The 19,042-nt window shown below is 38.2% G+C and overlaps 3 protein-coding genes across 5 annotated transcripts; 2 read left to right on the top strand and 1 right to left on the bottom strand.

Annotated features, from left to right (window-relative positions):
* Positions 1-524: 524 nt before the first annotated feature.
* Positions 525-5,182, top strand: LOC120087754 (glyceraldehyde-3-phosphate dehydrogenase GAPCP2, chloroplastic-like). Its single transcript, XM_039044641.1, has 14 exons — positions 525-871; positions 1,067-1,152; positions 1,240-1,307; positions 1,431-1,469; positions 2,144-2,244; positions 2,335-2,447; positions 2,613-2,712; positions 2,825-2,971; positions 3,153-3,213; positions 3,296-3,393; positions 3,487-3,629; positions 3,741-3,824; positions 4,670-4,759; positions 4,868-5,182. Exons 1-14 carry the CDS (start codon positions 779-781, stop codon positions 4,920-4,922), a joined length of 1,278 nt encoding a protein of 425 aa, XP_038900569.1. The 5' UTR covers positions 525-778; the 3' UTR covers positions 4,923-5,182.
* A 1,405-nt stretch (positions 5,183-6,587) lies between these two features.
* LOC120088422 (metal tolerance protein 9-like) lies at positions 6,588-8,669 on the top strand. 2 transcript variants are annotated; one of them, XM_039045699.1, is made up of 6 exons: positions 6,588-6,904; positions 7,025-7,137; positions 7,212-7,457; positions 7,723-7,803; positions 7,878-8,108; positions 8,207-8,669. In XM_039045699.1, exons 1-6 carry the CDS (start codon positions 6,721-6,723, stop codon positions 8,552-8,554), a joined length of 1,203 nt encoding a protein of 400 aa, XP_038901627.1. In that variant the 5' UTR covers positions 6,588-6,720; the 3' UTR covers positions 8,555-8,669. The 2 variants fall into 2 exon arrangements, with proteins under 2 accessions (XP_038901627.1, XP_038901628.1); XM_039045700.1 differs by having other exon boundaries at positions 6,588-6,927; positions 7,012-7,137.
* A 152-nt stretch (positions 8,670-8,821) lies between these two features.
* On the bottom strand, positions 8,822-18,103 carry LOC120088420 (50S ribosomal protein L20). 2 transcript variants are annotated; one of them, XM_039045698.1, is made up of 3 exons: positions 17,932-18,103; positions 17,203-17,407; positions 8,822-9,217 (listed from the first exon to the last, which is right to left on the bottom strand). In XM_039045698.1, the coding sequence occupies exons 2-3, from the start codon at positions 17,386-17,388 to the stop codon at positions 9,026-9,028; spliced, it is 378 nt and encodes a 125-aa protein (XP_038901626.1). In that variant the 5' UTR covers positions 17,389-17,407; positions 17,932-18,103; the 3' UTR covers positions 8,822-9,025. The 2 variants fall into 2 exon arrangements, with proteins under 2 accessions (XP_038901626.1, XP_038901625.1); XM_039045697.1 differs by having other exon boundaries at positions 17,203-17,413; positions 17,932-18,102.
* Positions 18,104-19,042: the final 939 nt, after the last annotated feature.

Below are 19,042 nucleotides of genomic sequence, written 5' to 3'. Positions count from 1 at the left end.
CGATCCGGCTGAACTGATTCAACCGTTCTCAATTCGCACGTGAAGGATGTGGGTAGGGATTTTGCTATTTCTACAAAATTGGAAAGAAAAAAAAACCAACTTATACTTGCAATTTCCTTAATTAAATTTATTATCCATTGCAATTTTCTAATGCGAATATAATTCTAAGTGATTAAAATACTACGAAAATTTCTTTCTAACTATGAATAATATGAATATAACTCAAGTTATTAAAACATTATATTATAGGTTCAAATCATCGCACAACATAAATAAATATCGAGTCAAAAAGCACGTGCCAGGTGGCTATTGGAAGAGTTTGAAAATTTTGATTTGTCTTTTACTTAGCAAGAATACGCACGTGCGTATCATGTGGGGGTTGTTTCCGATCCCACCCACCCACTTCTACCAACCAACCGCCAAACAGCCGGTCCCCGTCGCACCGGAAAACGACCACCCTAGCGTTCCCTTTACGCCGCGGGCCCATAAAAAATAACAAAATAATAATTTTTTTAATCTATAAACAAATCGCTATTATCCGACGTGGCTTCCTTTCCTCGGCTCCGGTGACCACCACCGACGATACGCCGCCGTATCGCCACCTACTACATCAATAGTAACGCCATCAGGCTATTAAAATAATAACGAATTCCGCAGACTTTTGAAAATCTGTCATTTCGCATCCGTTTTTCTGCTAGGGTTTTTGCGTTTTGAAGCTTCTCCTTTTTCGTTTTTTTGTCGCCATTTCTTCTTCGATCAGCGAAGAAGCTATACGATCATGGCCTTCTCATCCTCCTTCGCTCGATCTGCCATTTCCTCTTCTCTGATCGAAGCTTCTCGTTCTGACTTGTCGCCGTCTAACTGCCGGAAGGTTGGTTTTCTTTGATAGTGGTTAGGTTAATTGCATCGTGAAAAAGGGTAACTGGTCCAGTTCTGATGAATATAGTTGCAGTTAATATCGATTAATAGTTGTGTTTTTCTGTCTGGACCTTTACGTTGATTGGAGTTAAATTTTTTTGTTCTCATTTCTCTTGCGCGTGTTGTGTTTGTTGGCTTGTATCTGCAGGCTTCATGCGTCGGGAGCTCTTTAAAGCTTCAATCTGGTGTTTTTGGAACTGCTGTCTCGAATGGGGCGTCTTCTTTACAGTTAAGGTGAAGCCCGGGCTTTATTGAACGTATTCTCCAAATACCGTTTTAAGTACTATCATCTGAATGGATTTCATATGTATTGGATGGCAGGTCATCTAAAAGTCGAACTGTCCAACCCATCAAAGCTACGGCCACCGAGGCGCCTCCGACGATCCAAAGTAAATTTTTTATTTTCTCTGTTTTTTTTTTCACCCTCGAAGAAAAGTTGACTTGTTTCAGGTTGTCAGTTTCTGATTAATTGATTATTGTTCCATATTTCTCCCTTGCTGGGCCATGTTCAGAAACTCCGAGCAGTGGGAAGACCAAGATAGGAATCAATGGTAAGATTTTTCAGCGCAGCTGTGTGACTATTTCTTTTGTAGGGCTAGGAGTTAATTGTTGTGGTTCTTAATCCTTGTAGTCTAGAGAGCTCTCTGGACTCTGAATAGTAATAGTGTGAGGAAGCGATTAACAATGTATATAAATAATACCGTCAAGCTATAGGTATGTTGTCACTTAATAACGTATAATGTAGTGGGAGAAAATAGACAAAGAAGAATATAATCTTAGTGAACAACATTTCTGCATATGAAAATGAAGCAAAAAGTATTAGAATGTGAAAAAGCAGGAACCATTGATCTCATTGAAGTGCTTGATTGAGCGAGGTTATGTGCCAACAGTGCACCAGAAGCCTGAATGACCTCTTTCAAAACTAGGGTTCAACCAATGTAATACAATTTCTAGAAGTCTTATCTTTAATTGTTTCATCATGTCAAGAAGTCTTCATATTCCACGTCCACAGATTGATTATTCACCCTTTTCAGGAAAGGTGTCTATTATTGTTACTTTTATGTAGTTTGATTCTGGAAGATCATCCCTTTTCCGTAGGTTATCTAGTTTTCTTCCCGTATTGGAATACCTTTTCCCCTCATTTATAGATATATTTCTTTTGCCTGTTCCTTTCAAGTAATGTTCATGGGACAAATAGATATTTTTGTGATGACTCACTATACAGGTTTTGGTCGAATTGGAAGACTGGTATTGCGAATTGCAACCTCCAGAGATGATATCGATGTTGTAGCAGTTAATGATCCATTTGTTGACGCCAAGTACATGGTATGCATAAGTTTAGTCAATGATCCATTTGGGTTCCAAGTATTTAGCATGCAAGTTTAGTTAACGATCCATTTGGATTCTCTTATCCAGGCTTACATGTTCAAATACGATTCTACCCATGGTGTTTTTAACGGAACCATCAAGGTTCTCAGTGATTCAACCTTGGAAATTAATGGGAAGCAGATCAAAGTTGTAAGCAAAAGGTAGTAACTGAACATTTGCTTCTCTAAAATATTTTTAAATTAAAAATTAGTACTGTGAGTAGTTTAACCTGTAAAATTCTAATGATGTCGATTTGTATGCTTTTGGTTGATTCTATAGTAACTAAACTCCACTAGAGACTGACTTATGTAATTTTTAATACTCAGGGACCCTGCAGATATCCCTTGGGGTGATTATGGGGCCGAATATGTTGTTGAGTCCTCTGGAGTTTTCACTACTAAAGAGAAGGCTTCAGCACACCTGAAGGTTGCTGTTGATTGTTGATACATCAAACTCTCTTCCTTTTTAATTTCTTGCTTACCCTTCTATTTTGATGTCTTTGAACTCCAAGTTATCAATTTGTAATTTTGTACTGCAGGGTGGTGCTAAGAAAGTTGTAATCTCAGCTCCATCAGCTGATGCACCTATGTTTGTAGTTGGTGTTAACGAAAAAACTTATAAGCCGACAATGGATATTGTTTCCAATGCAAGTTGTACAACCAATTGTCTTGCACCTCTCGCAAAGGTATGAATGAAACCCATGTTGAGTATTTTGGAGTGTTGTTTCTTGAATACGTATTCAGTGTGGATTTTATATTAGACATACGTATAATTTTCACTCCATCTAAAAAATACAGGGACATAGGTCTCTGTGCTGTCATACAGTCCGCCTGACTCAAATTGTACACTATGTCTATGTCATGTAGGTTGTTCATGAGGAATTTGGCATTGTTGAAGGTCTAATGACTACAGTGCATGCAACAACAGGTTTTTCATTCACTCGCTCTCTCGCTCTCACAACTTATTTCATGTGTGCCAATTGTATTGACCATTTCTTTTTTTACTTCAGCAACACAAAAGACTGTCGATGGCCCTTCAATGAAGGATTGGAGAGGAGGCCGTGGGGCTGCACAAAATATAATTCCTAGCTCTACTGGTGCTGCCAAGGTATGTGGCTTAAACAATTGATAGATCTTTATGGCTTTTCTAATCAATTGAAAAGGATAAAGTTTTTCTTTTTTTAATTTTTAATAACTGCAGGCTGTTGGCAAAGTTCTTCCGGAGCTAAATGGAAAGCTTACTGGAATGGCTTTCCGCGTCCCAACTCCCAATGTATCTGTTGTGGACTTAACTTGCCGACTTCAAAAGAGTGCTTCTTATGAAGATGTGAAGGCAGCAGTAAAGTATGTCTTGTACCCAGCCGGTGTTTCTTCTCGTTAAGTTTTTCCCTATACAACTTTAGTTTTTAGTATCTTTTGATAACCATTGGGCAACATTTTCAATACTTTTTATAGATATGCATCCGAAGGTCCATTGAAAGGCATTCTTGGATATACCGATGAGGATGTTGTCTCTACAGATTTTCTTGGGGATTCGAGGTACCACTTTTTCCAACATGTTCTAATTTAACTTATGTGGCTATACTGTACCATATGTGGAAAGTAAAATAAATAATTTACCAAATGTAGTTAGTAATTGAATTATGGTTAATAATCACTTTTGATCCCAATTTTTTTTAAAAAAAATAACAATTTAGGGTGTGTTTGGATTAACTTTTTAAGTGTTTAATTTTAAAAATAAGTGATCTAGAAAAAATTGAAGTGTCTGGCAATCACTCAAAATAACTTTGGAAACACGTTTAAAGTGTACTTTAAACAATTTTTATCGAGAGAGTTTAAATAATAATGTATTGTTTGAAAAATACTTTTTTCTTTAGTTAATCCAAACGAGCTTTAATCCTTGAACTTTAGTTGGTATCGATTTAGTCCCTGTATTTTTAAATTTGTAACAATTTGTCCCTAAACTTTAGTAAGTATCAATTTAGCCCCTATCATAAAAAATCTTTTTAAAGTTAAGGGTTAACTTCTATCATATCTATCATATGATGACTTAATCTTTATAGTTTAAAAAAGAATTGTTTTTCGATCAATTTAACGATCTACACGTGTAAGAAATTTCATTTCATTGAATCTTAATAGTATATGTCGCAATAAGAATTAATTCGTTACAAATTTTAAAGTATAAGGGCTAAATTGTTACTTATAAGTTCAAGGACTAAATTGTTACGAAATTGAGAGTACACTACAAAGACTAAATCATCACGAATACTAGAGTTCAGAGACTCAATTGTTATTTTAATGAAACTTCATGGACCAAAAGTGATTTTTTTAACTTTGAATTATTCTTAATTGGGGGCCTGAATAACGTGATTTACTTGTTATAGATCAAGTATTTTTGATGCAAAGGCTGGAATAGGTCTCAGTGCCTCATTCGTGAAGCTGGTGACTTGGTACGACAATGAATGGGGATACAGGTACTCTCCTTCAACTTCACACATTTTCGTATTTTGATGTATTATGATGCTCTTCAATTAAAACCATTCTGGCAATGGCTTGTGAACAACTGTTGTTCGTCGTTTCAGCAACCGAGTACTGGACCTTATTGAGCACATGGCAATGGTTTCAGCCTTCAATTAAATGACAGTGTCTTGTCATCGGCAAAGCCCCGAGCAGTTCTTGTGATTTTTGATCGTAAGTAGTTGGTTGAAGTGAGATAGGTTTCTATTTTTTTTTTTCTTGGAATGGAATCATTCGGTTGCTTGTGTAGAACAGTAGAAGCTAGTTTAAAATAAGGAATATTTGACATGTAAACGAGTTCATTCTTCCAGTTTAACATATCTGGACCCGGCAGATTCAATACAAGTAATTGTGGAAGAACCTTTCGGTCGTTTATCTTCTATGCATGTGTTTCAACTTTCAATGCATCACTATTTTGTTCACATTGAGTTGATTAATTATAGGTTAAATATCCTTGAACCAATATTACCATTGATCTTCTTAAAGATTTCTGATGAATATTGGAGTAGAAATGGTTTAGAATTTTGAATAAAAATTGAAACTTGAAATGATGTAGTGGTGACTTAGAACGAAAATTTATATCATCATATCATTTTAGGTCATCTCAATGTGGTTCCAATATTCATCTGAAATTTTAATGGTTTTCCACTAATAAATGACAAAGTAATATGATATTTGAGAATTATCAGCATAAATCAGGACCACTTTCAGTGTCAAGTCTGCCATCGGAATGATGTCGCTGTTCTTTGGATCTTTTGCCACAATCGTCATCTAAACTGGACTGACTCAATTGCTGGGATTTTCCGGATTTTCTTAAAGGGCACACATTAAATACGTTCATTGAGATCACGATTTCAGTTGGTGAATTAGGTTCAACAACTCCTCTATGTCAATATAAAACAATACAAAGCTTCGATAAATATATGTCTAAAACAAGATAACTGACAAAGTGCTGCTTGCTTGCTGCATTCCTACGTGCTCCACCTTGTTCACTAACTTAAGAATCTAATGCAATTTCGAGGACTTGTTTTTGGAAATTTTGATGAAATTGTACGTGCCATAATATTATTTTCTTTAGAGTGAGACTTAATTCTTTGTAGGACTAAAAAAATGTATCTACTAAAATTTGTATGAATCTCATTCGAACTTCTTATGTATTCAGATTTTATACAACCTTTTAAAAGATGTTTTTGTCATCATATGGATATTTCATACTTTTAAGTAAAACTTAACAAGAAAAGGATTTAATTATCTACTTTTAGAAAATAGAGAACAAGAAATATAGTAATTATCAGTGAATACATATTCATTTTAACAAGGACAGAAAATTGATAATCAAACAAAAGTTAATTTTATGGGGCCAGAATGTAATGATATAAACAGAAACTTCCGAAAATGTAACCACTCTTTCTACCTTGGTTTTACCCCAACAATGCTCCAACCATTATATAATGATATATATATATATATATATCATTATTTTTCCGTAAAATAAATTTTATCCCCAAAACATACCTCTTACCAGATTTCCTTCTAATAAACATCAATGACCAAACAATCATCATATACCAAAGTTGAAAAAAGCATAAAAGATTTTGTTATACTTATAGGAAAGCACGTAAGATCCTACAAAGAAGTTCCTAAAACCAAGTATTTCAACATTATTCAAAGCAACCTCTAACTTTCCCAACACTCTAATTCAGAAAATGCATGTCAAATCACCCCTTCCATTAATTAATCCAACCCTTTCCATGCCATTGTTTACTGAATCCACTTTTCTCTTATTATATTCATCGCATCCAACTTAGTCGGCAACACTTCACCATCGTCTTTTCCCTTCTTTATAACGATCTCTCTGGTTTAAGTAACAGAAAATCACTTCCTTTTGGCCAGACTTTTAGTTGGGATCAGCATAAAAATGGCAGATAATCCTAGAACGGATTCCTTCAGAACCGAGCTTTTGTCCCCGGAGGGTGTGGCTGCCGGAACAGATGGAATGGTGACAAAGGTGCCCTCGTGGCGACTCAATATGGATGAGTTTCGCTTGCCTACCACAAACAAGAGGTCTCATCATGGCATTATTTATTACTGGAAGTCATGGAGTAAGCTTTTCAAAATGATCTTATGAATTCTAATTCCTGAATAGAGTAGTTCTTCTGCACTAAACTTTTGAGTTTTGGAGGTGAAACTAAAGAGTAAGGAGCATTTTATCTTGATCATAGACAGGCAGAGGAAGGTTGCTAAGTACTATGAAAGGCAGGAAAGTCTTCTCAAAGGATTCAATGAAGTTGACTCCTACAATGAACTCGGTATCGTGCCCGGAACTTTAACAGAGGTTTGTCACTTTTTCTTTCTCTAACACCCGCCAGCTTCTTATCAGACAGATTCACCTAGTTTCTAATACATCAGGATGAAAAGAAGCAAGAGGCAAACAGTGAGAGACAGGCAATATATGCATCCAATATAGCCAACATGTTGATCTTCATTGCCAAAGTGTATGCTTCAGTTGAGAGCAGATCACTAGCGGTTATAGCTTCAACACTAGATTCCCTGTTGGATCTTTTATCAGGGTTCATATTATGGTTTACAGCTAATGCTATGAGAAAGCCCAATCAGTACCGTTATCCTATCGGAAAGAATCGAATGCAACCAGTGGCAAGTCATCTTTCCTAACCAAACTTAGCTATTTAATTAGTCAGAAAAGTCTTGTTGAATGAAGAATGGAAATGCTGGTCTAAGAAAATAAAGGATGGTCCAAATGGAGAATTAACACCTAGTATTATCCAAGATCAATGCCAAAAACTCTTTTATGTTGTCATACAAATAATAAACAAGTTCAGCAAAAAATAAGTCAAGTCATGTTAGAAAACGTACAGAAGAAAGCAAAATAGCATGGACTAACCTTTCAAATTTATGACAGGGAATTGTCGTGTTTGCATCAGTCATGGCAACTCTTGGAATACAAATTTTGCTTGAATCAGCTCGAGAACTTATTTCAAAGGTAAACTAGTTTGATTATTAATTGGATACAAAAGAACACACCAGTAATTTCTCCATACAATATGATTGTCGCAGGTTCAACCAGACAGAGATCCGGATAAAGTAAAATGGATGGTTGGAATAATGGCATCCGTGACAGTAGTGAAACTTTGCCTTACAATATATTGTCGTAGATTCACAAATGAAATTATCAGAGCCTACGCCCAAGACCATTTCTTTGATGTAATTACGAATTCAATCGGTCTTGCGACTGCCCTTTTGGCCATCAAATTCTACTGGTGGCTTGATCCTCTTGGTGCTATCCTAGTAAGTTGGCCACACACGGTATTCATATCTGTTTCTACTCACTAACCATACTCCCACACTAATAAGCAATAACATCTACATTTGCATATTATATATAGATAGCATTGTACACTATCAGCAACTGGTCGAAGACTGTGATGGAAAATGTATGGTCACTAATTGGGAGGACAGCCCCACCAGACTACTTGGCTAAGCTAACATATCTAGTATGGAATCATCACGAGGAAATCAAACATATAGATACAGTGAGAGCGTATACCTTTGGATGCAACTATTTTGTGGAGGTGGACATAGTGTTGCCTGGGGAAACATCTCTAAGTCAAGCACATGACATTGGAGAAACACTTCAAGATAAACTTGAACAGCTTGATGAGGTTGATCGAGCTTTCGTTCATGTGGACTTTGAGTTCACTCATAAGCCAGAGCACAAACCTAAAGCTTCATAGAATGGCGAATAGTGAATATGTATGCTGCATGAATTCCTGAAAGAGAGTGGTTTGAATTGTGGTTATCTGACTATTGAATTGTTTGTATTATACATATTCTGTACACAATTTTCAGCTTTCCAATAAATAGGATCTCCACTATGATTAACATTTCACTGAAAATCTTACAAAAATTAGTGATAAGTCAATTCCACCTGTCTTGTGACAAAATTTGACTGAACGTCCTGCAGAAACTTGTCGCAACAAAATAACATCCTTGATTGTGGATTTAAAACTAAAGCATCCAAGAAACTTTTATCATTTCAAATGGACAAGCCTTTCAGTGTCCGACAACATTAGGAGAATTAATACAACAATAGAAATGAAAAGAATTACGCTCAACAACAAGCATTAACTCTCATCATAAGCCAGATAAACATCCCAAGTCTGTTTCTATATAACTGAAGATCTAGAGAACTCGTAAACAATCCATTAAACAATCATGGAAGCAGCATCCTTCTTGGGGGGAAATACTACATTCTTGTTTCCAGGAAATGCATTGCGAGAGATGTCTACCAGGGCCTTGAAACTGTAAGGCTCGTGCATTGAGAGCTCTGATAATACTTTTCTATTTAGTTGAACGTTCTCCTTCATCAGCCCATGCATAAAATTGCCATAGTTCACCTTATATGGTAGGGAAAGAGACAAAAGAATTGTTAGTATCTCTACATGGAAAATTGTCCAAATATATAGAAGATAAATATTTGAGTAACTTGGCAAAGAATTCAATATTTATTGGAAATAAGACGCAATTCACATCGATGTAGAAAGTGAGAATCCTAAACCTAAAACACAAGCATACAGTAATTATTTGACCTAAAGCAGCTTTGATTCCTCCTTTGCAAAACCAAACCATTCAAACAAGTGCTAAAATTCATGAATCACGTGAAATTTATGCAACTTATCCAGGCAGGTCAGGTTGGCTTAAAATTACAAACATATTGTAGGAAGAATGGAAGGGACAAGTTTAAATGCTAAAATTAAAGGATGTGGGAATATCAAAGGTGAAAATTAGAAAAGCTCAAAACGATCTCAATTATTGTTTTTTNCTTAGTTGAAGAAAAGAAAAACAAATACAAGGGCATAAAAAAAATGAAAGACAAAAATCAAACCAAGGTCAAAATTATAAAAGAGCCTACTAAATCACGTCAACTAGGAGAAATTAAACATAACCCCCAATCCAGATACCTTAAAGAGCCAAAAAAAAAAAAGGAAAAAAAGAAAAAGAGGAAGACAGACAGACAACATGTCACAACATCTCGCCTTTCTCACAAAAAAGGCAGAAACAAGCCCACACCCTCAATCATGTTTTTTTTTTTCTTTTTGTAAATGGAAACAAACATTTTTCATCGATGAAATAAAAAGAGACTAATGGTCGAATTACAATATGGTAAAGCTATAAAGGAAACATAAAATCCAAAAGACTAGGGATCAGCAAGCGCACCCGGATATCTCGACTAGGTTGACACATCCACAACGCCCTCATCACATCCCAAAAAAGAAATCTACTAAAAATGCATTACAAGATGACATTATTCTGATAGACCTCCCATATTTAGAAGATATGAAAGAAAGGCCAAAAGGAAGAGTAGGGAGAAGGGCACAAATGTAACTATGAAAAAGAATCAAATTAGTTAGAGAGGGGACTACCAAATCTATAACAAATTCGGTTAGTAGTGGGGAATTCTGTTAGTAGGGAGAGAGGTGACAATTTGCTATAAAAATAGGAATGTAGAGGCAGGGAGGTATCTTTTCATTGTTCTTGAGAGTTTAAGCTTGTTGAGCTTGTATTCAGGAGGGGGGTCTCGACCTTCCTAGGCTATTTTGAGCCAAAACAGTAAATATATAATTGAGACACTACCAATTTGGTATCAGAGCTGTTCGGTTTGTGGGAAAGGGGTATGGTGAAAAAGATGGAGGCAAGACTATCAGCTGTGGAGGAACAACTCACCTTACTTCAAGTTGGAATGAAAAACAGGATGGATCAAAGATTTGGAGAAATGCAACAGATCACGGATAGCATGATGACAGCAAAAATCGAAGCATTAGGAGAGTCGATGGAGCAGAAGATGATCCGGGCATTGGAGGTTTGGTCGAAGAGATCAGAAACAACCAAGGAGATGGAATCAGGATCATCAGAAAGGACAGTGACTGATAAGGGCAAGCAGCCGGCGAGAGAGGAAAGGGGCGAAAGAAGGAGGTGCCCTTGTTTGATATGAGACTGAGAAAGCTGGAAATACCGATATTCAAATGAGAACCAGGTGAGGATCCGATGGAATGGTTTCATAGAGCTGAAAGATATTTTGTTGTGAACAGGTTATCGGAGAAAGATAAAATCGAGGCTGCAATCTTGTGTTTGGAAGGAGAGGCTTTGGAATGGCATCAATGGGAGGAAGAAAGGACGCTGATGGATACATGGGCCAAATTTAAAGAACAGCTCCTACTACGATTCTTACCAGTCAAAGAAGAAGACCGGAGGGCACAGTTTCTCACCTTGAAACAGGACGGCAGTGTGCGAGCTTGCCAACGGCGATTCGAGCAACTCTCAGGGCCGTTGAAAGACCTATCCGATGAGACGTTAGAAAGCAAGTTCGTTAGTGAGCTTAAGGAAGACATTCAAATCGAAATGAGGATGTTCAAGTTGATTGGGCTGAAAGAGAATATGAGAATGGCCCAAATAATAGAAGATACGGAGGAGGCCCGAAGAAAGAAATGGGGCAATCCGAATCCGGCAAAATCAACAAGCGTGTCTTTAAACTCGGGACCCAACTCACAGGTTAAACCGGCTCCAATTCAAATCAAAACATGCATGCATCTGCCCGAACGATCTCACTCAACCCGACCCGCCCATCAGGTACGTCTTCAAACTCTGTTACTTTAAAAGATGTCAATTGAAAACCGTTCACGGCTGGAGCTTTCAAGCGATTATCCGACAATGAGATGCAAATCTGAAGGGATAAGGGACTCTCCTACCATTGTGAGGAGAAGTATACACTAGGGCATCGATGTAAAAAGGAGCTAAGTATTTTGCTTTACCACGATGAGGAGGAAGGAGATGATATCCTGGAAACAAAGGACAAACCAGTGGAGGCCGAGATGCCCATGACGACTACCTTAGAATCTATGGTGGTGGAAGATAGCGAACAAGAAGCAGCAGAGCTATCCCTAAACTCTCTCGCAAGGATCGATTCACCTCGTACGATTAAAGTCAGGGGAGCTATAGGAGATAGAGACGTGATTGTTCTCATTGACAGTGGTGCCTCACACAACTTCATTGATAACGAACTAGTATGAGCCCTGAAACTACCACAGACACCAACAACGAGTTATGGGATAATGCTCGGAACAGGGACATCAGTGAGGACGACGGGCATTTACAAGGGGGTAATTCTTAACCTTCCAAACTTAACCATTATCAATGACTTCTTCCCTTTGCCCCTGGGTAGTGCTGATGTGGTGTTAGGAGTGCAATGGCTGATGACTTTAGGACGAGTCAAATGCGATTGGGGAACGTCCGAGATGGAATTTCAAGTAGGTGTTGGAGAGTACACTTGCAAGGGGACCGTAGCCTGATGAAAGCACAGATTTCACTAAAGTCAATGATGAAATTGGTAAAAGGAGGGGCCAAGGTATCCTTCTCGAGCTAAACTCGCTCATGACTTCTGAAAAAGATGGAGCAGCACAGTCAATAGTAGAGCTACAACCGGAAATACAAGAGATTTTAGAGAGATACCAAGCCGTTTTCAGTTCAGTAGAAGGGTTACCACCAATGAGGCATCATGAACACCACATCGAACTCAAGCCAGAGGCAGGGCCAGTGAAAGTTAGGCCGTATAGATACCCACAATTCCAGAAGGACGAGATTGAGAAGCTGGTAGAAGAGATGCTCACTGCAGGGATCATTCAGCCCAGTGTAAGTCCTTTCTCAAGCCCGGTGTTATTAGTGAAGAAGAAGGATGGTAGCTGGCAGTTTTGTGTCGATTATAGGGCATTAAATCAAGTCACAGTACCAAACAACTTCCCTATTCCAATGGTTGAGGAGCTCCTTGATGAATTGGTTAGTGCACGGGTATTCGCGAAGATTGACTTGAAGTTAGGACACCATCAAATTCGAGTGGCTCCTTCAGACATACACAAAACCGCATTTCGCACTCATGAAGGCCACTACGAGTTCTTAGTCATGTCATTCGGTTTGAGAAACGCTCCATCCACATTTCAATTGGTAATGAATGATCTCTTGCATCCCTACTTAAGAAAATTTGTGTTAGTGTTCTTCGATGATATCTTAATCTACAGCTCTTCTTTATGTGACCATGTGCATCATCTATCTGTGGTGTTACAAGCTTTGGAGGACAACAAGTTCGTGGCCAATTTTAAGAAGTGTACGTTTGGGGCAAAGCAAATAGATTGTCTGGGGCATATCATATCAGAAGGAGTAGCAGCAGACCCTTCAAAGGTGGAAGCTATGCTCCAATGGCCAACACCAACAACAGTCAAGCAACTCAGGGGATTCCTTGGGTTAATGGGCTATTACCGCAAGTCTGTACCTCAATATGGCTTGTTGGCTTTCCCTCTAACACAGCAGCTCAAGAAGGATAGGTTACGGTGGAACGAGGACACTCAAAAGGCCTTCGAGGTTTTGAAGCAACACATGGCCCAACTACCCACCCTCAAGCTCCCTGATTTCAATCAAACATTCATAATTGAAACAGATGCCTCCGGGGTAGGAGTTGGGGCAGTCCTGATGCAAGAAGGAAGGCCGGTGGCATACTTCAGCAAGGCACTCCCACCCACACATCGACTCAAGATTGCCTACGAAAGGGAACTAATTGCCATAGTCATGGTTGTACAAAAGTGGCATCCCTATCTTTTGGGAAGAAAATTTATTGTAAGAATAGATCAGAAAAGTCTCAAGTTCCTATTAGAACAGTGGATCATAGCAGGTGAATATCAGAAATGGGTTGCAAAATTAATAGGATACGAGTTCGAGATTGAGTATAAGAAAGGGAGGGAAAACTCGGTAGCAGATGCTTTGTCTAGGCTGCCTACCACGCTGGAAATGACCATGATCAATGTATTGCACGCCCTCAATCAGGAGGTATTCACGAGTCAAGTTGAGCAAGATCAGGAACTAAGAACAATCAGGGATAACATACGAGCAGAGCAACCACACCCCAGGGATATACACGGCAAGGAGAGCTTCTATTGTATAAGCAGCGTATTGTACTTCCACCTCAGTCACCTACAATTCCATTACTCTACAAGAATTCCGCAACAGCCCAATTGGGGGGCACAATGGTGTAGTAAAAATGTACCAACGGTTAAAAAAAGAATTCTTCTGGACAGGGATGAAGGCAAGGGTAAGGGCTTTTGTAGGAGATTGCTCTGTCTGCCAACAAGCCAAGTATTTGGCCTTAGCCCCTACTGGACTACTCCAACCTCTGCCAATACCCGAGCTCACTTGGCAAGATATCAGCATGGACTTTGTGGAGGGATTGCCGAAATCCGAGGGATACAACTCAATCTTGGTAGTGGTTGATAGCTATCCAAATATGCACACTTCATTGCTCTTCGCCACCCCTATACAGCAACAACAGTGGCCACTTTGTTCATGAAGGAAATTGTGTGTTTACATGGAGTGCCTAGAAGCATCATTTCTGACAGAGATAAAGTATTTACTAGCCTATTTTGGGAAGAATTTGTTAAATTGATAGGAACACAATTCAAGAGGAGTTCATCCTATCACCCACAAACAGATGGGCAAACAGAAGTGGTCAACAGAGGCTTAGAAGCTTATCTAAGGTGCTTTACCATGGAGACTCCTTCACAATGGCACAAATGGCTGGCATGGGCTGAATATAATTACAACACATCCTACCACACAGCCATCAAATGTTCACCTTACGAGGTATTGTATGGTAGACCAACACCTACACTCATCTGTTACACACGAGGGAATGCCACAGTAGGAGAAGTAGACGTCCTACTTAAAAACAGGGACGAGATGCTCAAACAATTGAAGAAAACACTAGAAGCAACACAACAAAGAATGAAGGCCCTAGCAGATTCAAAAAGAAGAGAGATAAACTTTGAAGTATCGAATTGGGTTTACATAAAGCTCAAGCCTTATCGCCAAGGATCACTATTGGTGCACAGGCACCCAAAACTAGCACCACGCTACATTGGACCCTTTCAGATAATTCAAAAGGTCAGACTTGTGGCATATAAGCTTGATCTACCTCACAATGTCTCCATACATCCAGTAATACACGTTTCACAATTGAGAAAGGCCGAAGGAACCATACTACCACGATTCTCTTGACGAACAGTGGGACCTTTTGGAAAACAACCAAAACCATTGTCGGTCTTGGGGGTTAGGAAGATTGGTTCAACGATATCATCATCAAATGATTTTGATGTACCCATACAGTGGGAAGATCTACCAGTAAAAGATGCAACTTGGGAAGGAGGAGCACAATTAGCTGAACAATTCCCTGATTTTCACCTTGAGGACAAGGTGGTGCTTTGGGGGGAGGGTAATGACAAACCTCCCATATTTAGAAGATATGAAAGAAAGGCCAAAAGGAAGAGTAGGGAGAAGGGCACAAATGTAACTATGGAAAAGAATCAAATTAGTTAGAGAGGGGACCATCAAATCTATAACAAATTCGGTTAGTAGTGGGGAATTCTGTTAGTAAGGAGAGAGGTGACAATTTGCTATAAAAATAGGAATGTAGAGGCAGGGAGGTATCTTTTCATTGTTCTTGAGAGTTTAAGCTTGTTGAGCTTGTATTCAAGAGGGGGGTCTCGACCTTCCTAGGCTATTTTGAGCCAAAACAGTAAATATATAATTGAGTCACTACCATATTCTCAACAATATGAGAATAAGATCCAAACTAGACCATAACAACGTTGTGCCAATCAACGACAATTAAGAATAGATAAACACATTCCAAATTAAGCTAATGTCTTGAATAGAGTAGTCCGTAAATAATCTAGATAAAGAACACCAAGAGGAAGCTTTGACACATGCAGTCTCATAGCGCTCCAACCAAGGAAGGACCTTGCTCTGAAAAATTCTTTGGTTCCTTTCAAACCAAAATATCTGAGAGGATTGCTTTGACTCCATTTACCCAGAGAAGGTGAAGAATAGCTATAAAACAAGGCCCCACTAAAATCTGCATAACATTCTCCTTGAAAGGATTACACCAAACCCACTGCACATTAAAGAGAGAAAGAAATTTCCTCCAGAAATTCTTGGAGAAACAGCAATGCAAGAAAAGATGCTGGCAGTCTTCACCACTTGCCAAGCACAGAGGCATGTTGATGGTAATAGTGAATGTCCAGGAAACTTTAATTGCAATCTTTGAGAACAATTAAGAGCTCCAAATAACATCATCCAAATTGTAATATTTACTCTTCTAGGACAGCTTGATTTCCACAAGGCTTTAAACAACTTTGTATCATCCATAGGTGAAGAAACAATCTCTCCTCCACGCCAAATGTAACTAAACGACTTCAACCACCTATTCTAGATCACCACCCCCAAGAAGGTGGTGAAGGTCCTCTTGCTGCCTGCATATGATGCACCATTGCAAACCAACACAAAGGAAGAATGAGGTTGAACACAATCTATAGTGTTCGCCCTACCATGTAAAACTTGCCACAATTTTTTTTGGCCTTCTTTGGTATTTAACTCTTCCAAATAGTGGCAAAAACTGAGGCAGCCTAGGGGAGTGAAGAGAAAGACAAAATGTGAAAAGGTGATTCACAGGAGAAGCCTTTCAAAGAATCAAAAGACCAAAACCTAGAATCCTTTCTCCCTAAGAACACATGTTGAGCTTGCGGAAGGGAAAATTTAAAGAAGAACCACCACATCAACGACCTCTCCCGATCAAAAAGAGGATGAGCAAAGCCCAAGGAAAGGAGAAGGCAAAATTGAAGCCACCAAATGATGCTTCTTTTGAGATGGGTGGTATAAACAAAGAAACAACTCACAAAAAGGTTGTCACAAACTCAACAATCTTCCCAAAAATAAACTTTCAAATCTTCCCCAAGAAAGCATCTAATGAACCGAAAGAAAAAAGGGGAATCCATATGCAACAGATTGCCAAAGGTTTTTACTAGGTCCCTTAGAATTTTTGCTCATAATAACTTTGTACCGTGCTCCATGAAGAACAACCACAACCACTTAGCTAATAGCACCTCGTTACATAATCTCAAGCTCCCAGCCTTTAATCCTCCTAATTCCAATGGCTTCACCACCAACTCCCGCTTAACCAAATGAAACCCTCCACCTTCTCCTCATTGACCCCTCCCCACAAGAAGCTCCTCAACACTCTCTCAAGACACTTACTATCATCAAAATTCTGAACAAAGACAAGAAGAAGTTGGAATCCCACTTCATAGCCCCCATCCTATATATATATATTTTTTCATTTTAGTATATTTTTTCAGGAATAAAATAAAACAAGAAAAGAAAGTAAGAATGAAAGCAAAGTAAGATTGTGATAGTCTAGAAGTAATTCTAAAAAGGTACAGCAACACATCGTGATCACATAAACAATTGAGGTAGTCTAATGAGGAACATTCAAATAAAATAGACATACCCCATGAAGGCGTGTGCCAGCATTGATGCGTTGTATCCAAAGGGAGCGCATGTCCCGCTTCTTATTGCGACGATCCCTGTAGGAATACTGGAGACCCTTCTCCACTCGCTCTCTAGCAATCCTTATGCAATTCTTGGCCCTTCCTCTGTAGCCCTTGGCTAGCTTAAATATTTTGTCCTTGTTCATCTTTTTTCCTTGCTATGATCTACAACTACATACACATCACAATTAGTAATTGATCAATCATACATGAACGTTTGATGATCCAGTCAAAACAACATCATTACAACTATAAAGTCAAAAACCAGATATACTCAACAAATAATGACAATAAGAAACAACAGGACACTCATTGTCTTCTTTCCAACTATAATCTACAATTATAAATATGGTTGAGGTTGTTCGGTCAATCAAAATAATTCCTACAGGCTAGGGATTAAAAGATAATTTGATAATACCATAGATTACTTTTCCTGATTGTAGATTAATAAAGAAGGGAAATGCTGGAAATTTCAATGGTCGCAGAAACAAGACAATCTTCGGCAGAGAGCAGGGAGACATACAGATTACCAAAGCCTCAATTGACAGATATATGCGACAAATCAAAAGACAGAGGGTAGCACACGGCAGTTTGCAAAGTCTTAATTAGAGTTTTTCGAGTGAGAAGAAAGATATAGATAGAAACTGGGAGAATACTAGTAGCCGAAAGAGTATAAGATCCCTGCAAACCTGCTAGGATGAGCTTTCGGCGGTACGAGCGGAAGAAAGATGGCGGCGGCAGAACTGAACGGGACAGAGGCGGCGGCGACACTGAGCTGTTGAAAGGGAACAGGGGACGGCGTGAAGAAGGAGAAGGAGAAGGCGGGGCACGTGAGAGTGAGGGGAAGAAGGAGTTTAGGTTTTCCATTTTTTTTTCCTGTTTTTTTTTCCTTTTTTAAATTAAAAAGAAAAAAAAATGGCAAGCTTTTTATCGATTTTAAACATTAAACTTTAAGTAATCTTTAACTTTTATGAAATTAGAAGCAGGCCAACAAGAGCGTAGCTCAATTGACATAGTGATGTCGTCATTTTCTTTAAGATTGTGAGTGTAGAAAAGTCTCGGTAAAATATGTTTTGTTCTATCTCCTTTAATATATCATCATTTGCTATAGTAGTTTCTCTACATGTAAACAAATAATCTTTTGAGATATTCTGAAAATGCAAGTCTTGCATCAATTGCACTAAGATATGATATTTAAGGACCAAGAAGTTCTTTATTATCTTCCCAATGTCGAAATATATTTTTCATTATATCCAATGAACAGACTTCCATTGGAATATTTAATGGATGTGTTTTGTCTGTATAAAATCTTTTCAAAATTTTTCTTGTATAAGTTGATTTTGAAAGCTCTTCAGAAGTTTCAATTATATTCGAGTCATCAACATATACAGTTACAATAGCAAGTCCTTATTATGATTTGTTTATAAAAATACATGGGCATATTGGATTATTTTGATATCTTTCTTTCAATAAATATCCACTCAGACGATTGTAATACATTTGTCCTAATTGTTTCAATCCATATAGTGATATCTGTAACTTTATTGAATACCATTACCGGGAATTTGATGTATATGTTTCAGGTATCTTAAGTCCTTATGGGATTCTCATATAAACATCATTATCAAGAGATTCATATAGATATGTTGTGACTACATCCATAAGATGCATATTTAGACTTTAATACACAGTCAAGCCAATTAAATATCTTAATGTAATTGCATCTACTCCCGGAGAATACGTCTCCTAAAAATCAATACCAGGTATTTATGAAAAACTTTGCACAACTAGTCTTGCTTT

This window comes from Benincasa hispida, chromosome 10 (assembly GCF_009727055.1).
Source record: "Benincasa hispida cultivar B227 chromosome 10, ASM972705v1, whole genome shotgun sequence".
NCBI lineage: Eukaryota > Viridiplantae > Streptophyta > Magnoliopsida > Cucurbitales > Cucurbitaceae > Benincasa > Benincasa hispida.
Note: the sequence above shows the minus strand (reverse complement) of the source record. Positions and strands in the feature narration are given on the sequence as shown.

Coding starts and splice junctions, on each gene's coding strand:
- LOC120087754 (XM_039044641.1), top strand. CDS start 779: ATGGCCTTCTCATCCTCCTTCGCTCGATCTGCCATTTCCTCTTCTCTG. Junction 1,153..1,239: donor GCGTCTTCTTTACAGTTAAG/GTGAAGCCCGGG, acceptor ATTGGATGGCAG/GTCATCTAAAAGTCGAACTG. Junction 2,972..3,152: donor GTCTTGCACCTCTCGCAAAG/GTATGAATGAAA, acceptor TATGTCATGTAG/GTTGTTCATGAGGAATTTGG.
- LOC120088422 (XM_039045700.1), top strand. CDS start 6,721: ATGGCAGATAATCCTAGAACGGATTCCTTCAGAACCGAGCTTTTGTCC. Junction 6,928..7,011: donor AGCTTTTCAAAATGATCTTA/TGAATTCTAATT, acceptor AAGGAGCATTTT/ATCTTGATCATAGACAGGCA. Junction 7,138..7,211: donor TGCCCGGAACTTTAACAGAG/GTTTGTCACTTT, acceptor CTAATACATCAG/GATGAAAAGAAGCAAGAGGC.
- LOC120088420 (XM_039045698.1), bottom strand. CDS start 17,388: ATGAACAAGGACAAAATATTTAAGCTAGCCAAGGGCTACAGAGGAAGG. Junction 9,218..17,202: donor CTGGCACACGCCTTCATGGG/GTATGTCTATTT, acceptor CTACCATATAAG/GTGAACTATGGCAATTTTAT.